A 24,990-nucleotide genomic window follows, 5' to 3' on the forward strand; every position below is an offset into this window, starting at 1 on the left:
ATATATATATTTTTTCTTTTTTCCACAACAAAATGGTTTGGCTGTGTTTTGCAGTGACAGACTTATTTGAAAATATTATCATTCACATCAACTTTATCCTTGTACAGTTCAGAAAACTGGAGATCGGAGAGATTAAATTACACATTCCAGGTTATGCAGTGTCTTAGTCATCCTGAGCTGATGGCTCATAATCACACACTGAGAGGCTTAAACAACAAACATTTATTTCAGTGTCCTGAAGGCTGGGGCCCCACGATCAAGGTGCGGGCAGGCAGTGTTCTTGAGGAGGTCCCATTCCTGGCTTGCAGATGGCTGCTGTCTCCATGTGTGCTCGCCTGCCAGCCAAGATGGATCGCTGATGACATTTTCACGTCCTCATGAGGCACTGGGACCATCGCGCGGAGGCTTTACCCTCAGGGCCTTATGCAAGGGGCATCCTTGTCCTTTCCCTCAACCTATGCGTTTGGGGAGGAATGAGCAATTCAGACTATCATGCAGTTCTCTAGAACTGGGATTGATTCTCGTTTTCCACACTCAGGAATTATTTTCTGCATCCTTCTCATAGAAACCATGCTGCATTCCAGAACATGGTCGTAGATTGTTCTGCCTGACGGCCCCCCTGCCTAGTGTGGAATGTATCTACTTGTTTATAACTCAACTCTCAGCATCAAATTTAATTCTCACCATACAAACCATATCCTGAGCATTTTCCCAAATGTTTATAATGGTGATTATTTGATATTTGTTATCACAACTTATCTGAAAGTACCTTACCTTTGCTTTGGCTGATATTTGTGCCAGAATTATGCTGACTCCCATCAACTTGAAGGCAAAATTGCTCAGGACTAAATCTCAGTTGCTTATTAAAATCGTGCTTTTCCCCTAAAATGGAAGTGACAGTTGACCAGTGAGGGTCAAAAGTTTTCTATTTCTTGTTTAAACTAATCATTCCTTTTTGCACAACACATAGTGTCAAAATATATAACAACACCTTCACTTCCAAACACTTAGAAAGGAATTCAACCACACCTCATTAGAAATAAACCATTGAAGAGTAAAACACTTAATAAACAATCTGTACCTGTGGCTAAATTGTGCCTTCTATTTTTTAAAAATAATTTTATTGAGAAACAAATAGCAATGAGACAGTTTCAAAACCAATTAGTAGGTCTTGCTTTATCTTGGTCTTAACAATCTAGTAGAAAAGTATAAAATAAGGCATAAAAAGTAAAGCCGTATTAATATGCTGAGCTGGGAAAGTCTCATATCAACAACTTCTGACATTGCCAGTCTCACGGATAACCCCCTACTATTATGGTCTACTGGACGATATTGGATTATTTTGCTGAATTCACACACCTGCAATATTTAAATGGCAATGGAATACCCATCTCTAACAAAACTAAACAAAAAGGGATACAAAGGAAAGATCATTTTATATCTGTGTATACAAAAGTTAGGATAGATATACAGCTACTTTCTCTTAATTCAATGAGAAGAAAGATTTGTACTAATAGTATTTGGACAGGATATCATGCCTGCATCTTGTACTATGAATAACCACTAAGAAGATGACAATATGCAATGTATTAATTATTGAAACTGTCCTATTAATCATTGTTGAAACTGTCTCATTGCTGTTTCTCAATAAAATTAATAAAAAAATGAATAACCACTACAAAGACAACAATATGCAATGTATTAATTATTGAAACTGTGCTACCAATCAGTTTTGAAACTGTCTCATTGCTATTTGTTTCTCAATAAAATAAAAAAGTAATAGGACTTCAACAATGGTTGCTGTATTACATGATGCTATTTTCAAATTAGTTTCTTGGGTGAGCAGATATAAACATACAAGATTCACTTGAAGAAAAACCAAAACAAAACAATAACAAAAAAGTTATAAGAAATTCAAAAGACAAAAAAGAATAAAAAGAAAAAATTTAAACATTAACTGCTCCTTTCCAAAGACTAACAGAAAATGACAGTACAATTATCCAAATTATTCTGCATATGTACCTAAATATATCTTTCTCCTTTCTTTCATTTGTCTTTTTCTATACTCCTGTTTTGCCTTCCCATTGAACAAATTCTTTTCCTTTCATAGTATCTATTGTACCTTTTAGATTTTAATTACTCTTTCAGATAATATGATCTTTGTACATGTGGATCTGATTTATTTCACCTACCAATATAGTCTCTAGCTGTATCCATTTATCTACAAATACTTAAAGTTATCTTTTTATGGCTGAATAATACTCCATTGTGCAAAAATACCATATCTTTTTTAATACATTTCTCAGTTGATGGGCATTTGGGCTGTTTCCAAGATTTAGCTATGACAAATTGTGTTGCTATAAATATGGGTGCACGTATATCACTGTGGTATGATGATTTCCGTTCTTTTGGGAAAATACCTACAAGGGGACTAGCTGGCTTGAATGGGACCTCCAATCCTATCCTTTTGAGCAATCTCCATACTGATTTCAATAATGGTTGTACTAACCTGCACTCCCACCAACAGTGGAGAAGGATTCCTTTTTCACCACAGCCTCTCCAACCATTTGCTATTGGTTGACTTCTTGATGATAGCCATTTTTTTTTTCTGGCATAAGATGGTATTGCACAGTTGTTTGAATTTGCATCTCTTGAATGATCAATGATATTGAACATTTTTCATATATTTGCCATTTGTATCTCTTCATTTGTGAGGCATACATTCATCTCAGATGCCCTTTTTTGGATTGGGTCTTTAAATTTTGGAGGCCTGATATTTTAAAATTCTTTATATGTTCCAGATAGGAGTCCTTTGTCTGAAGGACAGTCTGCTATAATTTTTTCCCAATTTGTGATCTTTTTACTCTGTTGGTGATTTATTTTGTTGTGCAGAAATTTTTCAAAAAAAAATGAGATCCAATTTGTTGATTCTTTGAAGTATTTCCCATGTAGTTTCATTTTTGTTCATGAACTCTTTACCTACCACTGTGTCCCTAAGGTTTCTACCTACTTTCTCTTCCAGAAGATATATCATTTCAGTTTTAATATTTAAATCTTTGATCTGTTTTGACTGTACTTTAATGTGTGGTCATAGACATGAGCCTAATTTTAGCCTTCAGCTTGTAGATTTCCGGCACCATTTATTAAAGAATCTATCTTTCTTCCAATGAACATATTTTGCTCCTTTGTCAAAGATAAGGTGGCTAAGTGTTTTTGTAGTTGTATATACATCTTCGAATCTGTTCCATTGATCATCAGGTCTGGTTTATTTTCCAGTATCATGCTGATTTTATCACGGTAGCTTGGTAGTATAATTTCAGGTCAGGGATTGTGATGCTTCCTGTCTTTCCTCTGTTGCCTAGGATTGCTTTTGTTATTCTCAGTCTCTTCTGGTTCCAGATGAATTCTAGGAATGTTTTTTAGATCTGTGAGGTATACTAATGGTGTTTTATTTGGGAATTGCATTGAATCTGCATATCAATTTTGGGAGTGTAGGCATTTTCACAATGTTGGTCCTTCATATCTAGGAGCAAGGAATATCTTTGTATTTCCTGAAATCCTCATTGATCTCTTTTTTCAGAGTACTATAATTTTCACTGTATACATCTTTTACTTCCTTTGTGAGACTGATTCCTAAGTAATTCATGTTTTGGGGTGTCATTGTGAAAGGTGTGGTTTTCATAATTTCTCTCTTGGTGTGTTTGTTGTTTGTGTATAGAAATGCTATTTATTTTTGAATGTGAACTTTGCTACACTACTGAGTTTGGTTGTTAAATCTACAAGTCTCTTAGTGGAGTTCTTGGGGTTGTCTATGTACAGTATCATGTTATCTGCAAATTATGATAATTTCATGGCTTCTTTTCCAATCATTATTCCTTTTATTTCTCTCTCTTGTCTAATTGCCCTGGCTAATGTTTACAGAACTATATGAAACAGGAGTGGTGACAATGGGCATCCTTGTCTTATTCCTGATTTTAAAGTGAAGGCTTTCAATTTTTGTCCATTTACTATGATATTGGCTGTTGGTTTGTCATAAATGGCCTTTATCAGGTTGAGGTAAAAACCATCTATTCTGATTATCTGTAGTGTTTTATCATAAATGACTGTTGGACTTTGTCAAAAGCTTTTTCTGCATCTATTGAGATGAACATGTGATTTTTGTCTTTGGCTCTGTTGATGTGGTGTATTACATTTATGGTTTTGCATATTATTAAACCATCCTTTCATTCCTTGGATGAATCCCACTTGGTCATGATATATAATCTTGATGATTTGCTGAATTGTATTTGCTAGTATTTAATTGAGGACTTTTGCATCTATGTTCATTAGGGAGGTTGGCCTGTAGTTGTCTTCTTTGGTTGGGTCTTTCTCTGGTTTTGATATCAGAGCAATACTTGCCTCCCTGAATGATTTTGGGAGTACTGCTTCCCTTTTCAATTTCATTGAAGAGTTTGAGAGGAGTTGGCATTAGGTACACCCTAAATTTCTTGTAGAATTCAGCTATGAATCCATCAGAACCATGGCTTTTCTTTGTTGGTAGGGTCTTTTAAATTTTTTTTTTTTTTACACTTTCAATTTCATGGACTGATTGATATTGGGTTATTCAGAATTTTTATAACTTCTTGATTAAGCTTTGGTAGTTCATGTGTAGCATGAAATCTGCCCATTTCCTCTGTATTTTACATCCTGTGAAAGTAAAGACTTTGCAAGCAAGTATTTATAATCTTCTGAATTTCTATAGCATCTGTAGTTAGTTCACCATTTTTATTCCTCATTGCATGAATTTGAATTTTTTCTTTCCTTTTTAAAATGAGGTTTGCTAGAGGTTTATCAATTTCATTTATTCTTTCAAAGAACCAACTCTTTGACTCATTAATTCTTGGTATGGTTTTCTTCATCTTCATTGCATTGGTTTTTGCTCTGATTTTTATAATTTCCTGGCTTCTTTGGGTTTAGGATTGACTTGTTCTTCTTTTTCTAGGAGCTGGAGGTGTAGCATAAGGTTGTTTATTTGGGCTTATTCTGTTTTCTTTTTTTACATTAAGCTTTATTTTTATATCAATTTTATGGAGAAAGAAATAGCATTGAAACAAAACAGGTTTGTATGATAGTTACAATAATGAATACATTGCAACATTCTGTTTTTCTTTCTTTCTTTCTTTTTTTGTTTTGGAACCAGGGATTGAACCCAGGCCCTTGCGCTTGCCAGGCAAGCACTTATTCTACTGAGCTATCTCTGCAGCACCCCTTGTTTTCTTGATGTGAGAATTTATTATTATAATCTTTCCTCTTAGTACAGCTTTCATTGCATCTCACAGGTTCCAGTAAGTTGTATTTGCATCTTCATTTGGTTGTTAATATTGTTTAATTTCTTCTTTAATTTCATCCATGGCCCATTGATTGTTCAGGAAGGTATTATTTAATTTCTATGTGTTTATAGAGTTTTGCTAATTCTTTTATTAATAATTTCAAGTTTTATTACACTATGGGCAAATAACATGCATGGGATAGTTTCCATTCCTTTGCATTTACTTAAGCATGTTCTATGTGTTAGCACATGGTCTATTTTGGAGAATATCCCATGTGCAGCTAAGAAAAATGTGTATTCTAATGATGTTTGATGAAACACTCTGTAAAGGTATAGTGAGTCCATTTATTCACAAGTTTGATTTAGTTGGTTTTTTTTTTTTTTGCTTATGTTTTGCATGGTTGATCTATGTCTTTGTGTCAATGGGGTGTTAAAGTCCTCCTATACAATTATACTATTGCTCATTAAATTTTTCATGTCTGTTAACATTTGTCATATAGTCAGGTGCTTCTACATTGGGTGCATATATATTTATGATTGTTATCTCTTCCTCTTGCAGTTTTTCCCTAACAACTATGTAGGGACCTTCTTTAACTCTTTTAATCACATTTGGTTTGAAGTTGACATTGTCTGCAATCAGAACAGCTACCCCCACTTTTCTTCTGGGTTCTTGTCATGTGGAGTGTTGTTTCCCATCTTTGATGGTCAGTCTTTTTTTTTTTTTTTTTAGTTAAATGTGTTTCTTGTATGCAGTATATTGTTGGATTTTGCTTATTGATCCACTCTGTCAGTCTACTTCTTTTCATTGGTGAATTGAGGCTGTTTATGTTGATAGTTATAACCAATATGTATTGGCTTATATTTGTTATGTTTTCATACCTTTCCCCTTTGATTAATTACTTGCTCTGCTTTGTTGTTCTCTTCTGTTGTTTTTGAAGTTGTGGTCTTCTTTGTCGTTTTCTAAAATAACTGTCAGTAATTTTTGTAGGGCTGGTTTAGTTGTCATGAATTTCTTTAGTTGTTCTTTGTCAGGAAGTATCTAAATTCTCCATCAAATTTGATAGATAGTTTTGCAAGATTCATCAATCTGGGTTCAAAATTGTTTTCTTTCAGGACCTCAAATATCTCACTCCAAGCTTTTCTTGACTTGATGGTCTGTGTTGAGAAATCTGCCATAATTCTGATGGACTTTTCATCATAGGTGATCTGTTTTTTCTAACAGCTTTTAATATTCCGGTCTTTTACTCAGTTTAATAATCAAGATCTTGATTATTATATGTCTGGTTGTATATTTATTTTGATTATGGACAGCTGGAGTTCTATATGCCTTACTTATGTATATGTCAGATTCTTTTACCATGCTTGGCAAATTTTCTGCTACTACTTCTGCAAACATTCTTTTTATGTCTTTTTTGTTAATTCCAGCTGTTTTCTTGATACCTATTAGTCTTTTTTTTTGATACCTATTAGTCTTATGTTATTTTTACTTTGCATCATCTCGAAGCTGTTGTATTATTATTTTCTAGTTTCTCATTATTTTTAAGAGGTGTTTCTTTTCATGTTCATTAGCTGCGATACTATCTTCATTGTCTGCAATTTTATCTTCAATTTTGTTCAAGTGGTTTTGTCAAATTTGAATGGAATTCTTAATGTCCTGAATATCTGCTTGAATCAATTTCATGTATTCTAGTCCTTTCCTGTATTGTTCATTCAATGTTTCCATCATTTTTCTATTCCCTTCTATTTCTTTAATCTTGTCTTTCTTAGATATACCAAGAAATTCTTTCATGATTGTTGTCATTTCCTTTTTTACCTGAGAGATTTCTGATCTGAAATCCTTCATAATCTGATAAAGTTGTTTCTTTACTTCAGTTGCTATCATCTCAGAAATTTCAATTGTGTGACTTCCAAGTTCCTCCATGTCTTTGTCTCTTGGACTTGTTTTGGGTGGGCTAGAAGCCCGAGATTACCTTTTGTTCCTGCCTTTTGTCATTTTTTAAAGCCCCCAGTGTTCTCCCTGACTCTGCATCAAAGGAAGGAGGGCAGGGTGCAGGATCTCTAGACCATGAGAGGGCAGGGTAGGCTCACTAAAGCTGCTGCTGTGTGGCTTCTACTTGACTGAGGGGAGTGGGGAAAGCCATAGTTTAAGAAGGATCCAATGATGATTGCAGTTCAAAGTCCTGCAAGGCTCTTTCAATGGTGGGTCAGCACAGGGTAGGGCTCCCCAAGGTTCCTGAAAGTCCCTGTGGTAGTCAGGTCTCCCTGGCAGTTTTCAGGGCAAGGAGCAGGAGCTGTGCTCAGCAAAACTTCCAGGATGGCTGGGTGTCTGGGGCTAGGGTTGCCAAGTCTCCCCAGGAGTCTTCAGGGCAGCAGGGGGGAAGTGGCGGCTGGGCTCATTCTTTCTCCAATGTGATGGCTGGGTGGGCAGGGCTAGCCTACCAGGTTTCCCTGGTTGTTTTCAGGGTGAGGAGGTGTGGCCAGGTTCTTCTGAACTCTAGTGGGATGGTTTGAGAGGTGGTCTTCAGTGTGAAGAAGGACAGCCAGGCTCTTCAAAACTCCAAATCTCATGTTTTAAACTAAGGTCTTGCAAATATTTTCAGAAGTATTACTTAAAATAGTAGGCCAGTAGCATAAGACATAGAAATGGAGAATAATTTCTGTGAATGGATTGCAAAGGATAATTATGAATATGCCATTCCCATATCCAACCCTTGGTTCCTGAATCAGTGTATCCAGGCTTTGAGAGAAACAGTATCATGATTAGTGTAGATGCTGGTTCAGAGCACATACAAACTTTGGGAGAACCTTATCCTCAGCCTGACAAGATATTGCCACCTACTTAGTGCCCCTAAATCCTTCTCCTTGTGACTTTGCAGAAGCCAGTCCCTCATCTTCAGGTCACTTCATTCCTCACCCACTAAGGTGTTCCACTACCTGCTCTCCTGCCAGGGGTCCTCATTCCTACATTAGATCAGTTTGCTTTGGCTCTACCTCCCATGCCAGGCCAGCCTCTCCTTGCAGTTTGGGCTCCTCTATCCATACCTGGATGGCTACTCCCCCACCCTGAAACTGGGACATCTGCTCAGTGCAGCTCCTGAGGGACCCTCTCCTCACTCTGTTTGGGCTCCAACACCCTTCTCTGGTCCCTGCCCATATCCTTACAGTACCTTCCTTGTGCAGCTCCACCTAAGGCTCTGGGAGTGGGTAGGGACCCAGGTTCCCCCTTCACCATTCCTTTGTTCCTGGCAGAAGACCAGGCCTATCAGAAGACTGAGATGGTAGCTTTGGCACCTCATGTGTAATGGACCAAAGTCCAGCTTTTAATTTTTTTCACAAATTATTTCCACCCATAAAAAAGGATCTTTTCCATTGCTGCAACTTTAGGGTGTGGTCTCCAGATTTCAGAACTCACTAATAGGCTCGCCTATTCAGCCATGTGCTGGATGAACCAGAGAGAAGTGCCTGAGTTAGCTAAAAGAAAATCAGCTTTTCACAGGAATGTTCTTCTCATTTCTTCATTTTCTTATTTTACTCAAGAATACAGAAACAAAGATGTACTGACCTGTCTGCGAACCTTCTTTAGCAGCTTGTCTGAGCACTGTAGCGTTTAGTCCTTGCACATTGGCATGGCCTGTACGCATTTGTATACTCAGTGCTGCACAGTTGCTTAAGAGGCACTGTTGTTATTTGGCGGTCGCATAATTCTGTGATGCATAAATTCTGTCCAATTTAGGAGAGTTGTACTGTAAATGTTTTTCCTCCCTGCCATTTATGCCTGCATTTATTTTTGTTTGCCCTCTATTGTGTTTACAACAAGAATTTCCACATGAAATGCATTACTACCCAGGAAGTCTAACAAATAAGTAGGGAATGCTAGCATTGCCAGGGAACATATTTAGTTCTTGCAAATTGTCTCTGAGAGATGGCTCATCTTGGAGACGAGGGAACTGCAAAGCCTTAAAGTCATATAGTCTTGGTGTTAGAAGAGACTGAGAGCTCACATCGTTGACGGTTCCTCTCCCCAAAGTCACTGGGCTGTCTGAACACATCTATGCAGCTCCCTAGTCCCAGCCCTTGCTGCCAGATCCTCCCCTTACCTCTTGCTGATCTTTTGTGACATACGTGTGCATGCACCTCAGAACCACCCTAGTATGACAGTGTGTTAGAGAAAAGAATATCTTTCACCATGACCCTTATAAATTGTATTTGGTGATGGGGGTGCATCGTTTGGATGATAGAAAATTACAAAATCTTAAAACCTTAGAGATTTTGTGCTACAAGAGACTGTGTCTTTTCTTACATGAAAGAAGAAATGATGCCTATCTCTGCTGATTTCTTCCCTGATACCTGGATTGTGTCATTTAGGGTTCAGGTGAAAATGTCTGCTTGGCTTCGGGTGTTTTGGTATAGTTCCAACATTTGCTAGGCTCCCTGGTCATCTCTAAGAGCTTCAATTATCTCCACATGAGGCCAGAAGTGGGCTGCAGCTGGCTCTGTAGCTTTCAGTAGAATTATACACCGTCAGGATCCATTTCAGTTTCTCTGGGGCAGAGTTGGCTTCCTTGCAGTTGTGGATTCTTTTCCTAGGGTTTTGTTTCTGTTAGGAGCTTAGCAGTTCTTCTGTCATCTTTCGTTCTCTTATTACATCCCTGTGTCTCCGCAGATATGGGTTTTGCGCTTTTCACTCCCTAATGTCCCCTGCCATAGAGCAGGTGTTGAAACATAGTGATATGACTGGGCACTCTCAGCTTTTATACTTACAGACTTTTAGTGGTATCCAATTTTCTTAAAATCTCCCCCTTTCTCTATCGATCTTGTCATTTTTATAGTTTAGGATGCCTTGCACAAAATAACCACCTGGTGATTATCTTCGGAATTGAATCAGGGAGTCACACTCCTCTGCCCTGATGTTCTTCCCAGATTGCTGTGCTGGCAACAGCCAGTGTTCCGTGTGGAACCAATTTTAATATTTCCAAGTGTAATAGGAGCATTTGAAAATTCTCAGAATGTGTTCTATAACAATGGCCGTATTCCCCAGAGGAGAGTATACATTCAGAGATTGCACATAAGTTCTTTGAAACAGTCTATTCTATGTTGAAATATAGAATATCTAGTTTTTAAATATTTCTGGGCTATGTTGCATGGAATTAGTATAAAGTAGGTGCTTAATAAATAAGTGTTAAATGAATTACTGAATAAATCAATAACTTTCCACATGTTGGAAAATGCATTAAAACCCCCACATATTGGGAAAGCCTTTTTTTCTTTTTTCTTTTTTGTATTTTAGGGAAAGGTCTACAGGATGTTCTGGGTCTCACTGCGTAGATCGGACTCATAGAGATCTGTCTATCTATTTATTTATTTATTTTTGCGGAACCGGGGATTGAACTCAGGCCCTTGCACTTGCCAGGGAAGCACTTATTCCACTGAGCCACCTCCCTGGCAGCTCTGCCTATTTACAGCCTCCCAAGAGCTGGGATTGATTACAAGTGCACACTACCATGTCCAGTCTCAGTTGCCTCAATTGCCCTCAGTGTGCCCTGGGGGCGGGGCTGGCATGGCCAGCCTGGAGATTGAACCCACAGCCCCCACGCCTGCTTGCAGGTGCTTTAATCTGCTGAGTTATTTGGCTGTCCCTGGAAAAGTCATTTTGTAATCTTCTTCTAATAGTTTCTGCTTTCTCTTCTATACAGATAAAAGTGCAAATATACCTTTCAGATAAAAATTTTAATATATATTTTGTAAGAATCAAACATCAAATCAGTGGTTAGGATCCATATAAATATTTCTACCCTTCACTGCATCATCTCGTTAGAATTCATAGTTGATAATAATTTATATAATATGGGAAAAAATAAACCCTTTCAACTTATATTCAAAGTTACATGATGGCAATACACTTAGGAGCTTATTTGTAAATTTCTGGCCATAAATCACAGAAATAATCACAAGATTTTAGGTATGGATGAGGCCCTTGGAAATCATGTCATTATAGACTTATTTTTACATATGAGGAAACAGAAGGTAGAAACTAGGGACCCCTCCAGACCCGCCCAAGCCCAGGCCCTACGAGTGTGTGGGAGAGCTCCTGTGCTCGCCTGCGCCTGTTGAACCTCTCTGGACCAAGCCCAGGCCTACTGTGTGAGTGAGAACTTCTGCCACACTCTTGGGACCCCTCCAGACCCGCCCAAGCCCAGGCCCGGTGAGTGTGTGGGAGAGCTTCTGCACTCTCCTGCGTCCCCTGGGCCCCTCCAGATCTAGCCCAGGCCTGGCATACAGGCCTGGGGTGAAACTCTGCAGCTGAAGTTCCTGCAGAGATATGAGGGACCAAAACCACCCAGCTAATCCAGGAGAAGGTAGAAATTTCATTGATTTGAGTAGTGTCCCCTCAAGTTCCATGGACACTCAGAACTTCAGAATATAACCTTATTGGAGATAAGATATTGGCAGATGTGCTTTCTAAGGCTCAGAATTCAATGAATGGTTTCTTTGGAAGAAAAAAGAGACTGACACAAAGAGTAGGAAGGAAGGCTATGTGATAACAGATGTACGGACTGCCATGACAGGGAAGGCAAGGGGTGCTGGAGCCACAGCAGCCAGGACCATGCAAGCAAGGGCATCTTTCCTGGGACCTTCAGAAGGGCACTGTCCTCCCCACATTGTTGTCACACCTAGCCTAGAACAGAGAGAATGCATTCCTGTTGTTTGAAGCCACCCAGTTTGTGGTGATTTAGTAAACTGGTGCGGTTACCTTCCCAGGAGTAGTGGTAACTAAAGCTAAGTGAGTAAAGGCTCCCTTCACCATGAGTAGCTGTGCCTACCTCCCCTCTTGTCTGCCTCGTGGCAGGTGACTCAAACATGCTGCCTTCAGGAGCTCATTGTCTTAATTGGTTGCACTATGATTTACTGTCACTGGAGGCTTTTCTTCCTGCCTCATTCTTTGCCTAAATTGTTCTTTCTTAAACAATTCTTAAGCAAGCCATGTAATCTACCCTCTGAAAGCTCAGAAATTTGGCCCTATAGTAGGAGTGCTGCCACTTATCTTTGCTTGAGCATGATCTGACGAGATTGGGCGCGTGTAGGGTGGTATGGCCGTAGACTTGAGTGTGATCTGAATTGCAATACTTTCTCAAAAAATACTGCACAAGCATGATATACATAGAAAACTACAGATGCAGTTTTCAGGGCACCTGATTTACCGTAGTACCTTTCCAAGGTTTCTTGGCTATTTCAGTGGCTGAATTAATTGACAGTATATTTCTTTCCTTCCACAGTATATGTAGACAAAAGAGAAATTTGTACTTTTTAAATAATTTTTTGATGCACTCATAGCTATACACTTTCCTCTTGGCAGGCATGGTGCTGCATGCCTGAAATCCCAGCACTTGGGTCACCTGAACTACAAAGCAAGACCTTGTCTCAATAAATAAATGGATAGGTAGATAGATAGGTAGGTAGGTAGGTAGGTAGGTAGGTAGGTAGGTAGATAGATAGATAGATAGATAGATAGGTAGGTAGGTAGGTAGGTAGGTAGGTAGGTAGGTAGATAGATAGATAGATAGATAGATAGATAGATAGATAAAACTTCCCTCTCATAACTGCTTTTATTTTGTTCTGCAGCTTGTAGTAGGTTGTATTTTCACTTTATTATAGGATTTTAAAAATTTCTCCCCTGATTCTTCAAAGATGTACTGCTCATTTAAAAAATATTCTTTGGGGGGCCAGGGAGATAGCTCAGTAGAATAAGTGATTTTGGAGCTAGGGAGATGGCTCAGTGGAATAAGCACTTCCCTGGAAAGCACAAGGGCCTGAGTTCAATCCCCGGTTCCACAAAAAAAAGAAAAGAAAAAGAAAAAAAATATTCTTTGATCTCCATGTGTTTGTGTAGTATGTACTATTGTTTTCTAATTTTATACCACCATTGTCTGATGAGATGCAAGAAAACATTTCAGTTATTTTTATATTTTTAAGACTTGCTTTAGGGCCTAAAATGTAATGTGCTTTGGAAAAGTTCCATGTGCTAATGAAAAGAATGTGGATTTTGTAGCTGTTAGAAAATTCTGTCCTTGTCTAAGTCCATTGATCTACAGTACAGTGTGATTTGACTGTGTTACATCTTTGCTGACTGTTTTTCTTTTGCTCTGAATGATCTACTGGTGAGAGTAGAGTACTGAAGTCACTCACTAGTTTTGCATGGGGACCTGTCTTCAAGTCCTTCGGTGTATGTGTGTGTGTGTATGTGTGTGTCTATGTGTTTTATATAATTTGATGTTTTGTCATTTTGTATATATATGTATATGTTTATATGTACATATATACATATATATGTAAATATATGCAATCACTGTATCTTTTTTCTCAATATGTAGTGGCCTTCTTTGTCCTTTTCTGATTTTGTTTTGGAGTCCATTTTGTTGGATATGGATTGTCTTTGCCAATGAGGTGAGATTTTTGCAGACAAAATAGTTGGGTCTTATTTCTTTAATCCGTTCAGCTAGTCTTTGTCTTTTAATTGAATAATTCAAACAATTTACATTCAGGCATATTATTAAATGCTATGTACTAATCCTTTTTGTTGTTTTCTTTTTGGTTGTTTTGAGTATCTGTGTATATTAATCTTCCTTTTTAAGATGGGACAAAATATCTGACACCTGCAATTTTAAAGAAGGGGAAGTTTATTTGGCTTAGATTTGTAGAAGTTTCAATTCATGGTCAGTGTTCTGTAAGGCAAAAATGGTATAAGGGAAGGGCCTGATGGAAAAAAGTTGCTCAAGCAATGGTAGCTGGACCACAAAATGAGGGGAAGAGTTGGGGACGAGAATGTAACTTTCCAGATCATGCCTTAAGTGTCTGCTTCTTCTGGCCAGGTTCAGGTTGAGCTATGAACTCACTGGTGGATTAATAGTGAGACATGATCTAATCAACCTCCAAAACCACTGTCTCAAAACATATGCAAACTTTGGGCAACATTTTAGATCTACACTGTAACTCTATGTCTGTTTTTTCCTTATTAATCCTAGAACTTTGATGGTTTAGTGAAATAAACTTGTGTAATTATAACCCACTTCTTGTTTCATTATTTTCTTTCTTAGTAAGATATATTTTTTCATGTGCTCTTGTGTTTGTGTTTATCTTAGTTTCTCCTTTGGTTATAGGATTTTTCTCTAAGGCTTGTTCAGTAGTTCTGAATTCTTTATTTATTCTTATCTTGGAAAAATCTTTATTTCTTCCTTGATTTTGAATGATAAACTTGCTGGATAGAGTAATCTAGGTTGGCAGTTATTGCTTACTGGGCTTGAAACATGTCATTTCATGTTCTCCTGGCCTTTATAGTTCCTGCTGATAGATCTGCCATTATTCTGACAATAGCCTTTACAAGTCACTGGTATGTTTTTATGACAGCTGTAAATATTATTTCTTTGTTCTGTACTTTTGGCATTTTAGCTATAATTTGTAGGGGAGATGCTTTTTGCTAGTCATGTCTATTTGGAGGTCTAACTGTCATCAGTATTCATAAGTCCATATCATTCCCAGGATGTGGGAAATTTTCTGCATTTATTTCACTGAATAGGTTTTCTATGCCATTATTCTATATCGTGGGTGCTTGTTTATTCCTAACATTTCTGATTCTTTTTCTTTTCTTTCTTTTTTTTTGTAGTACTAGGTTTTGAATTAAGTGTCTCACACAAGCCAGGCAAATACTTCACTACTGAGTTACACTCTCAGCCCTATATTATTTTGATTCTTATATTTTGTCTTTTAATATTATTCTGAACATCTTTTATGTTCTATTTATATTTCCTTCATTCCTTTATTGTTTTCCAAAGTTATAGTTATATTTTAGTTCATTTTGCAATGGCAAGCAGAAACACCAAAACATCACCCAGGATGTGGAGGCAGATTTATTTATATTGACAGGCACTGGCCCTGATCTACATTGTCTAGGGCTTATATGGGATAAGCAGGCAGGAAGTACAGAGGCAGAGTGACTTGTCAGTTAGGGATTGGTTTATACAATGTGTATCATAGCAACCAGCTATGCATCATAGGGACCAGCTGTTTCTAAGAAACAGGAGCAACCCAAACTGGAACAGGAACTGTTACCTGGGCAACAAAAGTATATGGCTGTGGGGGTTGGGAAGGGAGGGATTTTCTATTACACTATGCATTACCTTCAAGTGCTCATACCCTTTATTACACTTAATCTAGTCTTTCAACTGAGGTTTTTGATTTATTAAGCTTTTAATTTTCAAGATTTCTCCTTGGTTTTTTTTCAAGAGCTCTATTTATTTATTGAATTGCCTTTTCATATCCTATATTGCCTCACTTGATTCAATCATCTACTCATTTCTATTGCTATTTAATCCATTGATCACTTGAAAATCAACCTTTTTTAATTCTTTAGCACTTCATCTACTTCATTATTTTTATAGTCAGGTTTTACCACGTTAATGACTTTGGGAAGATTCATTTTCTCTTGACTTTTCATATTTCTTGTGTTTCTGTGTTGAGATTTGAGTCTCTGTTGGGATGAAACTTTCCTCCTTGATCATGTGAGAATCTTGCTGATGGGTAGCATTCCCTTGTCAATATACCCTTGGTTTGTGTGCAATGTTGGGTTTAATTCCAAATGGACCTGTTGGGGTAGTTTCCTTGTAGCCTCTTTGGCTGTGATTAGTGGGTTTCGATTGTGTACTGTGTCAAAGCCTAAGTGATCTTCTTCCTCTATGGGTGTCTCTAGAGTTAGGACTCTGTATTTCAGACACATGTGTTATGGGCAGTTGTGTATATTAGGTGGACACCCCATGGTTAATCATTCAGAGTTGCCAGAGATGTAGAATATAGAATGTATGGAAACTACCTATGCTTAGGTAGTGATGTCTGCAACAGTTGTGCTTTTGTCTCTGACATTACTGTGGGCGTAAATGAGTAGGACCTCCTAGATGTGGCTACTTGGGGCCAAGTCAGTGGCTGGAGATTGCTACCTCCCCTGTTCTTTATGAGACAATATTTGCTATAGTTCAAAGCAAGTGGGGCTGGATCATAGCTGGATAGAGGTACAGTTTCTTACAACTGGACTGGGGTTGTAGCTCAGCAACCCCTACCCCCCTTTTTAAGATACTAGGATTGATTTCCAGTACTCAGGAAAAGGAAAAAAAATGGCAGAAACAACCTCACCTATAGACAAGCCAGGAATGCAAATACAGTGGTAACCAGCGAAAGGCAACTACCATTGCTGCTGGTTCCTGGAGCAGGCAGGAAAACACAGAGGACTTTAATTCCCTGACCAGAGATAGCAAACCTTTTAGAGTGTGAGTGCCAAAACTACACTCCAAAGCCCAGGTGTTTATTACCAAGTGCCAACCCTGCAATTAAACTTGAATGTCTGATGTGTGGCTGGCTGCTGGGGTGATGCTGGGCAACTTGGCTCTGCATAGAAAAGAGAGCTCTGTATGCCCACTGTGACACACATGCCATAGGGTGGCCACCACTGCCCTAAGCAGTAAGCCCAGACATGACCTTCTTAAGTGAAATCAACAATGCCACCATGTTTGTGTGTAGGACAAGAGTTCTTCCCCAGAGCTGTCACATTGTACAGAATCCAGGGCTTCTGGCCATATAGACTGCACTTCTGCACAGGGTTGAGATCTGTGTTGTTGGGTTTGGGGCCAGTCTTTCTTCCCCTTTCTCCTCTACCTGGACCTGTGCCTCTGGACATTTGGTGCTAGAACTCTTTCTTGTATTTTGTTCTCCTCTCTCAAGCCTCTTTTTTTTTTCCAAGTTCAATGCCTTTCCACAGTCACCTACCTCAAAGAGTAGCTGTTTTCTAGTCATTTGATTCTGTCTGCTGAAGAATCTGATGATAGTTGGGCACTTCTTATTCACATCTTGGACTCTCCTTTATTAAATTTTAAGCTTCATTAATTATATATATGTACTTTTTTTCTGGTACCAGGGATCAAACTCAGGACCTTGTGCTTGCCAGGCAGGTGCTTATGCCACTGAGCTATGTTCCTGGCCCCTTATTAATTATATTTTAATCCCCTTGCATTTTATTTGGTTCTTTCACAAATCTGTCCTGTCCTTTTCAAGAGTTTTATTTTTTTTCTGCTTTCTTACTTTAAAGGTTTTATAATCACTACCTGGTAACTTTATCAGTAATGTTGTTTTTATTTCAGTACATTCTTATTGTTTCTCTCCCTCATATGTTTTGCAGTTTTTGAGTAGGAGATATTGTCTAGTTTTGGGGGCTCCTCTGTGAGAATCCCACAAGGCCTCACTTGGGTACGTGTCTCTTTAGAGAGAATGATTTTCACATCTGCCAAATGTCCTAGAGTTATTACCACGTAAGAAACTCTTTGGATGGCACTATATCAAATCTACTTATAAAGGTAGTAAATTCCAAATGGACCCCCAAGATAATTAATATCAAAATTCCAACACACATGGTAGTTGGCCTTTGCTTACAGATTCTTTAGATTTTTTTCATACCAGGCTCAGTATCTTAGTTTTTCTTTTGCCAAGAGATAGATAATTTTCTAGCTCTCTTTTCATAATCCTGGGCAGGCTCCCTGCTCCTGTCCATAACACACCCATGCATGCGCGTGCGCACACACACACACACACACACACACACACACACACTCCAGTTTTATGTAAGCTTGGTGACTTTGCTGCCTCTGGCCAGGTCAATAAATCCTGACTGCATGAAAAGTGGCCACCAGCCAGCTGCTGCCCAAAAAATTGTGAGCCCCTTTCTGCCAGTCTGGGCCAGGACTGGGGCCCTGGACATTTCCCTTTCTTTCTTGAAAACCGAATCATATTTTTTAGAAAATTGTTTCACATTTGCTGGTTATTTGTATCAACAATATTTCCTGCTTTTCTAGTCTATTTTTCCAGAGATAAATATTAGGTAGGTTTATTGATATTTCTCAATAATTCTGTAACTTTAGCAATTTATTTTTTATTTTTAAATTTTTTTTAGCAGAACTGGGGATTGAACTCAGGCCCATGCACTTGCCAGGCAAGTGCTTATTCTACTGAACCATCTCCCCAGCCCCCTTCTGTAACTTTAGAAAAGTCCCACTTAGTTCAGCAGTTACTAATAACCTCCCAGTGCCAGCTATTCTTTGAAGAAATCTTAAAATTTTATCTTTCTCACTGACCATCAGTTAGGAGGATCCATTAGTATGTCTTCAACATATCTATTCAAATGCCTTATAAGAGGGCTTTAAATTTGATGGTAAGTGAACATTCTAAAGAACCGTGAAAAATACCACATTGCAGAGTTTTCAGTTTGTTAAAGTTTGATTCACTGTAAGGGCCGAGTTCATAATATAGTTTTTAGAAGACATTCTCAGATTCATGCTTTTAAGAGGTCTATGTCAATTCCTCACACTATTTCTTTAAATGAAGTGGTAAGGAATGGCTATAAAGAACAAAACACTGTTTTACAGAGTTCATACTTTGGCACCAAGTTTGACTTACTGTAGAAACACAGTATATAACACATTGTGTTAAAGAAAAAACATCATGTTATATAAAAGTCAATGGCAAAAAGTTCCAGTAATTTGAGTAAAATTGGTGTCTTCAGAGAAAATTTTAGCACTTAAACTTCTGCTGTTTTAATGTATGGATCATATTGTTCTTATTCACACAGGTACACACAAACCAAGCAGAGGAGTTCAGCCAAGTTCTCACATTCTTTGAAACTGTGTCTCTTTTCTTTGCATTTAGATTTTCTTGTACCTCACTTTACGAGATGTGATAGCATGTGGTCAAGTTAACTACTCCTGGATGTCGATGATACAAATGAACTTGCTGTGGAATGCGGTGAGTAGGTACTCGCCGTACTGCGCAGCGATGCCTTATGGACAGGTGACCGCGCTGGTCAGGCTGGCCTCTCCAGGGACGGCCTTCTCCCAGCTCTGTCCCCTGTGGCCACCAGGAGCAAGTGCATTAGCTTTTCTTTGGCCTGGACCTAAGCCTAGAGGACAAAATAAAAACAATAATGATGTTTTTTAAAGAGACATATTAATATTTTAAAATTTGAATTGTTGGTACAAATTGACTTATTTTTTGACTAAAGCAAAGCCTCTTGTTGACTAGTTTATACTTCCTCCTGGTTTCATTGTTAATGTGTGTCTGATTCTGTTTCTGAGCACAGACTCTGTGAGAAAGACAGTGTCAAATGTGTGGTTCACTATGACTGCGTAGCTCAAAAGGACTGATTCTAACTTAAAATTGGGAGGGGCTAGTTCTACACAAAAGAAAGAATGCTCTCAGTGTACTTGACTGATTGCATTTAAATTGACAAAAGCTGAGTTTATTTATGTGAGCTCTGAGTGGCCAAGCCTGACTGATAAGCCATGATACTGATATGATATTGAGGTTATTTTTTAGCTAAAACTTCAATTTCTTTACATGAAACATCCAGTTTGTAAACATTCATCTTCCTTCCTTCCTTCCTTCCTTCCTTCCTTCCTTCCTTCCTTCCTTCCTTCCTTCCTTCCTTCTTTCTTTCTTTTTGTATTTGGTACAGGGTCTCACTCTGCAGTTTGGATTCCTAGTGATCCTTTTGTTTTCAGCCTCCCCAGTCTGTGATTACAGCTGTCCTCTACCACTCCCAGTCTCTGGCCAGCTCAGCTTGCCCAAGGGCAGGACCAGTGCGGCTTGGGGTGCCAGGATCGAACCCCGGTCCTTGTGCTTGCCTAAGTAGGGGCTAGTCCTCTGAGCTATCTCACCAGCCCAACATTCACTTTCTAAGTTATCGCTTCTCATTGTTTTCTGAGCAAAGCTGTTTGTGCTAAAATGCTTGTGATAAGTACACCACATCTGAGCACTTACTGATAAGGGCAGAAATAGGATTAGTGGGCAGCATGTAATTATGGAAAGAGAAATTTATTGAGCATATAGAAACTTAATCCTGCTCCGGCTGTGGTCCTCACTGCTGTGTGCTCATATCCTCTGCATCTTTATTCAGTGAGGTCTCTGGGTAGAAGTCATGGCTTTTTTCTGGTTTCTGCCTGATTTTCTGCAGGATCTGTCCTGATCATAATACCATACCTATCATTTCCCACTCAGTATTTATCCTCAAGTGTCCATCCTGTAAGTAAGATTCTCAAAGTGTTTGGGGATCGGCAGCATGAGTATTGCCCAGGAATGTGCTGGAAATGCAGGCGGTCAGGCCCTGGCTCAGATTCCTGACTCAGAAACCCTGAGCCCAGCAATCAACAATCTGTTTTCGTCATCCATTCATACTATGCTAATACGGACTCCAGTTTTAGAATTGCTTCCTTAACCTAACCATGAATCGGGAATGTTTAACTTGTTGGTTAGGATCGGATCAATTCTGTCCATGCCAGTGTTGCACAAAGGGAGATCAGAGGAGGACCTCAAGGAGAGGGCTGTGCTCAGGTGGATAGGGATGGTGCTGAGTTGCCCTGGGGATCTGCAGCTTGGCATCTTGGCACCCCTCCTTAGTGTCTCAGTCTGAGCAAAGGATATCACCATCCTCCAGCCACTGGAAACAAGGAGGGGTGGTAGAGTCAGCTACCAACAGAGAAAGCAACAGCCACTGGGCATTGATTGGTGGTATAAATGATCATAGCTGTTGTGATCCCAACACCATCCAAGAAACAAATGAGAAGGGCCGGGGAGGTAACTCAGTGGCATAAGTACCTGCCTGAAAAGTGTAAGGTCTTGAGTTTGATACTCAGTACCAAACAAATAAACAAATGAGAAAAGTCATTATATATGCTGAATTTTTATTGTAGGCCAAGTGTTCTCCATGCTGTCTCCTTGGAATAAGAAACACAGGCATGTTTTCAGGTTGCAAAAATAATAGTTGGGCAAAGGTGCCAGGCCAAAGTTTCCAGGGCAAAGAAAGGTGCCAGTGGAGAAACCCATCTTATCCAACACTGGAGTGTATGGTGTCTATGTGTATGTAAATTAAGTGAGACTATGTGTTACACATTTTAGTCCTACTCCATGCTTAATTTCTTCTTCTTTCTTAAAAGCAGCATGCTTATTTTATGCTGCTTTTTTGTTTATTTGAACTAATAATTGTATCCAGTTTTTATTGAGTACCTCCTGTGTTGCAGGGGTGACACTACATTTGCGTTTTCTGAATTTACCCTTGTTGCCTACTGAGGTAGGCACTGTTATTTTTCTCATTTCACGCATGAAATAAAGGACAGACAGAAAGAAACAAACCACAAAACTCCTATGCTTAGTTTAGTAATACTATAGTCTAAGTTCAAGGTGAGTGGTTAGGTTGTTAAACATCTTAGTTGGAATTCAAACTCTACCCTGTCTGACTACAAAGCATGTGCACCAAGTATTTGTAATCACCAAGTATTTGTTAGATACTGACAGGACTGCCATTAGACAGTCCTTGACTGACATCATAGGATTACTGCTGTCTAGGTTCTTGTAAAATAATCAAATCTTAAACTCTGAGGATCAGTCTTCAACAAAAGATTGAAGAGCAATATTCCAGGAAGATTTGGTCTATTAATTCTTATAGATATTGTGAGTTTTGTCTCTGGACTGAATCAGACAATAAGATAATAGCGTAGTAGACCATATTGTTTTAGGTTTTCTCTTTCTCAGTTATACCTTTTTGCCCTGAATTCAGCTTCTGTCCTCCAATGTTTAGTTTTGTGAAGTCCTTCAAATTATTTAAGCAGTCTCTTATCAAAGTACATTTAGTTTGTTTGCTTCTTTTGCCATTAAAATCATGTAGTGGACATCATAGTCCTTATTTTAAAAATATGCATATATGGTTATATCTGCTGGATAAATTTCTAGAGGCAACATTACTCAGGTAAAAGTTGGATTGATTGATAATCACAAAAATTTGTAGAGTCTCTGTTGTATTGATGTCTATATGGACATTCTCTTGTATACCTTAACTCTGGACAGGCAGGATGCTGTCTCAAGTTAAGAAACCACCTGTGGCCTGGAGATTTAGCTCAGCAGTAGCCTTTAGCACCCACAAGGCTCTGGTCACTGTTGCACCAGAGAAAAGCCATTTGTGTTTATATTTTTGTCCCAATGTACTGTATTTCTCTTTTAAAAAGCCAATTCAAATTACTTTTGAAAGTGTGTTTTTGCATGTGTTCCTATCTTATTTATGAAATTTGCATATGGTATGAGAGGGAGTACTTTAACATTTTGGTCTCATTTTTTATTTGGCCATGATATGCAAATGAGCTTGTAGTACTTCATAGTTTAAATACTTAAAATTTTTACATGAAACAGATCTTTCTTGTTTCTCTTATTGCCTTTCATGTTTCCTTTTTAGATTGATTTTTCCACAGTGAAAAGTGTGATTACAGAGAAGTTCATAGCGTCTACTCTGCAAAGGTGGCGTCTAAATGTGCTGCGTTTGAATTTCCGTGGTTGTGTTTTCCAAACAAAAACTTTGAAGTCTGTCAGTAAGTATGTTCATTACAACCATTCATCTTGCTTCTGGTACCTAACTAAGCACTTGTGTAGAAGGGCATAAATTAGATGAAAACTTCAGTGATGGGCTGAGACCATAAACTGCACCATGGAAATTCTAGTAATAAGGTCAGCTCTCATGGGGCTGTGAGTCCTGGGAGTTGGGCTTTTGCCACTCTCCTGGGTCACTGTTTCTGGCCCAGTATTTGCCCTCCAAATTGATAGGGCATCAGTTTATCTCTAAAAATATAATACAAATAGTCTCATTTTAAAAAATGTTACAATACACAGCAAAAGCATCTCCTTTCCTCCTCTTAAAGCCCCTTCACTTATGGAAAACAGCCGAAGTTATACACTTAAAATATTGTTTTCTAAATTACACTTAAATATTCATACATGATTCAAAATGCACAATTTTCACTTGGAATATGAAAGAGCTCATATTATTTTAATTTTGTTTTACATTTTGGAAATCTCTATCTCAGTACCTATAGATTGAATAAGTTCTTTTTAGGTGTTGTAAAATTGTTTGCTATATTATAGATGCACTAATTTATTTAACCTTCCTACTAATGAGTATTGAAGTTACTCCATTTGTTTTCAAGCTGCTTTGTACTTGCAGTGTGATATTTATTTTTAATCTATGTATCCTTTGGATGCAGTTTACCATATATATTTTTGAAATGAGAAAAACAATATAGTAGAGTCAACCAAAAAATGTATAATCCAGAAAAGAAAAATTTTGTATAAATATTATAAAACTGAATTTATTGAGTAGCATAAAATTAATACAAGTTACTTTTGTCCTCTTCAATTACAAGAGGTGTTGAAAGTGGTGGCCATTATTGACTTTGAGACATTTATTAGTATGACAAACTACTAAAGTGTGTACCCATTTTTTGGTGGAAAAAACATATTATCTATACTTACTCCAAACAATAAGAATGCTATATATATGTATATGTGTGTGTGTAAATATATATATGTGTGTGTGTGTGTGTGTGTGTAAATATTAACTTGGGTAGGTCTAAAGATAGTAATAAGGAAAATCAAGTTTCAGAATGACATACATATAAAACTGCATATATATAATATATATATAAATTATATCCTACCTAATCTGATGTTATTTGTATACAGTTCTTCAATGTACAAGGTAACACATATGCACACTTTATTTTGAAATTATTGCAATAATATCTTTAAGGACACATGTATGTGTAATAATGTGCATGAGAATAAAACCCTCCAAATTGAAGACAGCATTATGCAAATGGGGGAAAGCATTTACTGCAATAAGGAAGAGGTATAAAAAGAGTTTTATAAGTACAGTACTGGTAAATTTTTATTGAAAAAATTTATGAGAGAGAATAAGTGGGTACTGAAACTATAGATGTTGAATAGCATTATTATATCAGACTACATGTTAAACTCTCTTCTTGGTGTTAATAATTTGTCAGTTGATTCTCTTAGGGTTTCTAGGTAGACTATCATCGTCTGACAGTTTTATTTTTATTTTATTTTATTTTTTTGTATTTTAAGGAAGGGTCTACAAGGTGTTCAGGTTCTCACTACTAGATTGGACTCATAGTGATCCTCCTGTTTACAGCCTCCCAAGAGCTGGGATTACAGGCTCAGGCCACCACGCCCAGTCTCAATTGCTGTCTCAGCGTGCCCCGGGGACAGGGCTGGCATGGCAGGCCCAGGGATCGAATCCCTCATCCCTGTGCCAGCTTGCAGGTGCTTTAATCCACTGAACTATTTGGCCGGCCCTTGACAGTTTTATTTTAATTCCTTTCTTATATCGTTTTTTCCCCTTTAATATATTGTCTACGTCCTTATTTACAATCTTCAAAAACAGTTGGGATGAGCGGGAGGCTGATCTCGGGTCTGGGTCCTTTGCTGCTTGCTTTCCTGCGCGCTGTGCACGCCTCCCTGGGCTCCATCCTGTGCGGCGGTGCAGGGCTGCTTGCACCTTCCTGCAGCCGTCTCCTGCACAGTTTTTGTTTATCGGTCACTGGGCCTTTGGACTTTCAGGAACTTGTCACCAAAATCATTCCTGTTCTGTCTTCTAAGTATACTACAGATTTTGGGGGGAAAATTCAGTTTTGTACTTTAGGCAAGAGAAAAAAATTGAGCATCTGCTCAGCCTGCCATTTTGAAGCAGCTGGTTATTTTTGTAATGACAAAAAGTTAATAAAAAATTATGAATGTTAAAGTGGTGGCCACTGAAA

General features: G+C 38.2%; 1 protein-coding gene across 2 annotated transcripts in view; it reads left to right on the forward strand.

Annotated features, from left to right (window-relative positions):
• Positions 1-24,990, forward strand: part of Fbxl13 (F-box and leucine rich repeat protein 13) — a 265,793-nt gene that overhangs the window by 114,172 nt on the left and 126,631 nt on the right. For both annotated transcript variants that reach the window (XM_012516486.2, XM_023724307.1), the window contains exons 8-9: positions 19,046-19,141; positions 22,617-22,749. In XM_012516486.2, coding sequence (XP_012371940.1) covers positions 19,046-19,141; positions 22,617-22,749 — 229 coding nt within the window. The remainder of the gene's footprint in view (positions 1-19,045; positions 19,142-22,616; positions 22,750-24,990) is intronic.

The sequence above is a fragment of the Octodon degus genome, unplaced genomic scaffold (assembly GCF_000260255.1).
Source record: "Octodon degus isolate 3935 unplaced genomic scaffold, OctDeg1.0 scaffold00108, whole genome shotgun sequence".
Taxonomy (NCBI): domain Eukaryota; kingdom Metazoa; phylum Chordata; class Mammalia; order Rodentia; family Octodontidae; genus Octodon; species Octodon degus.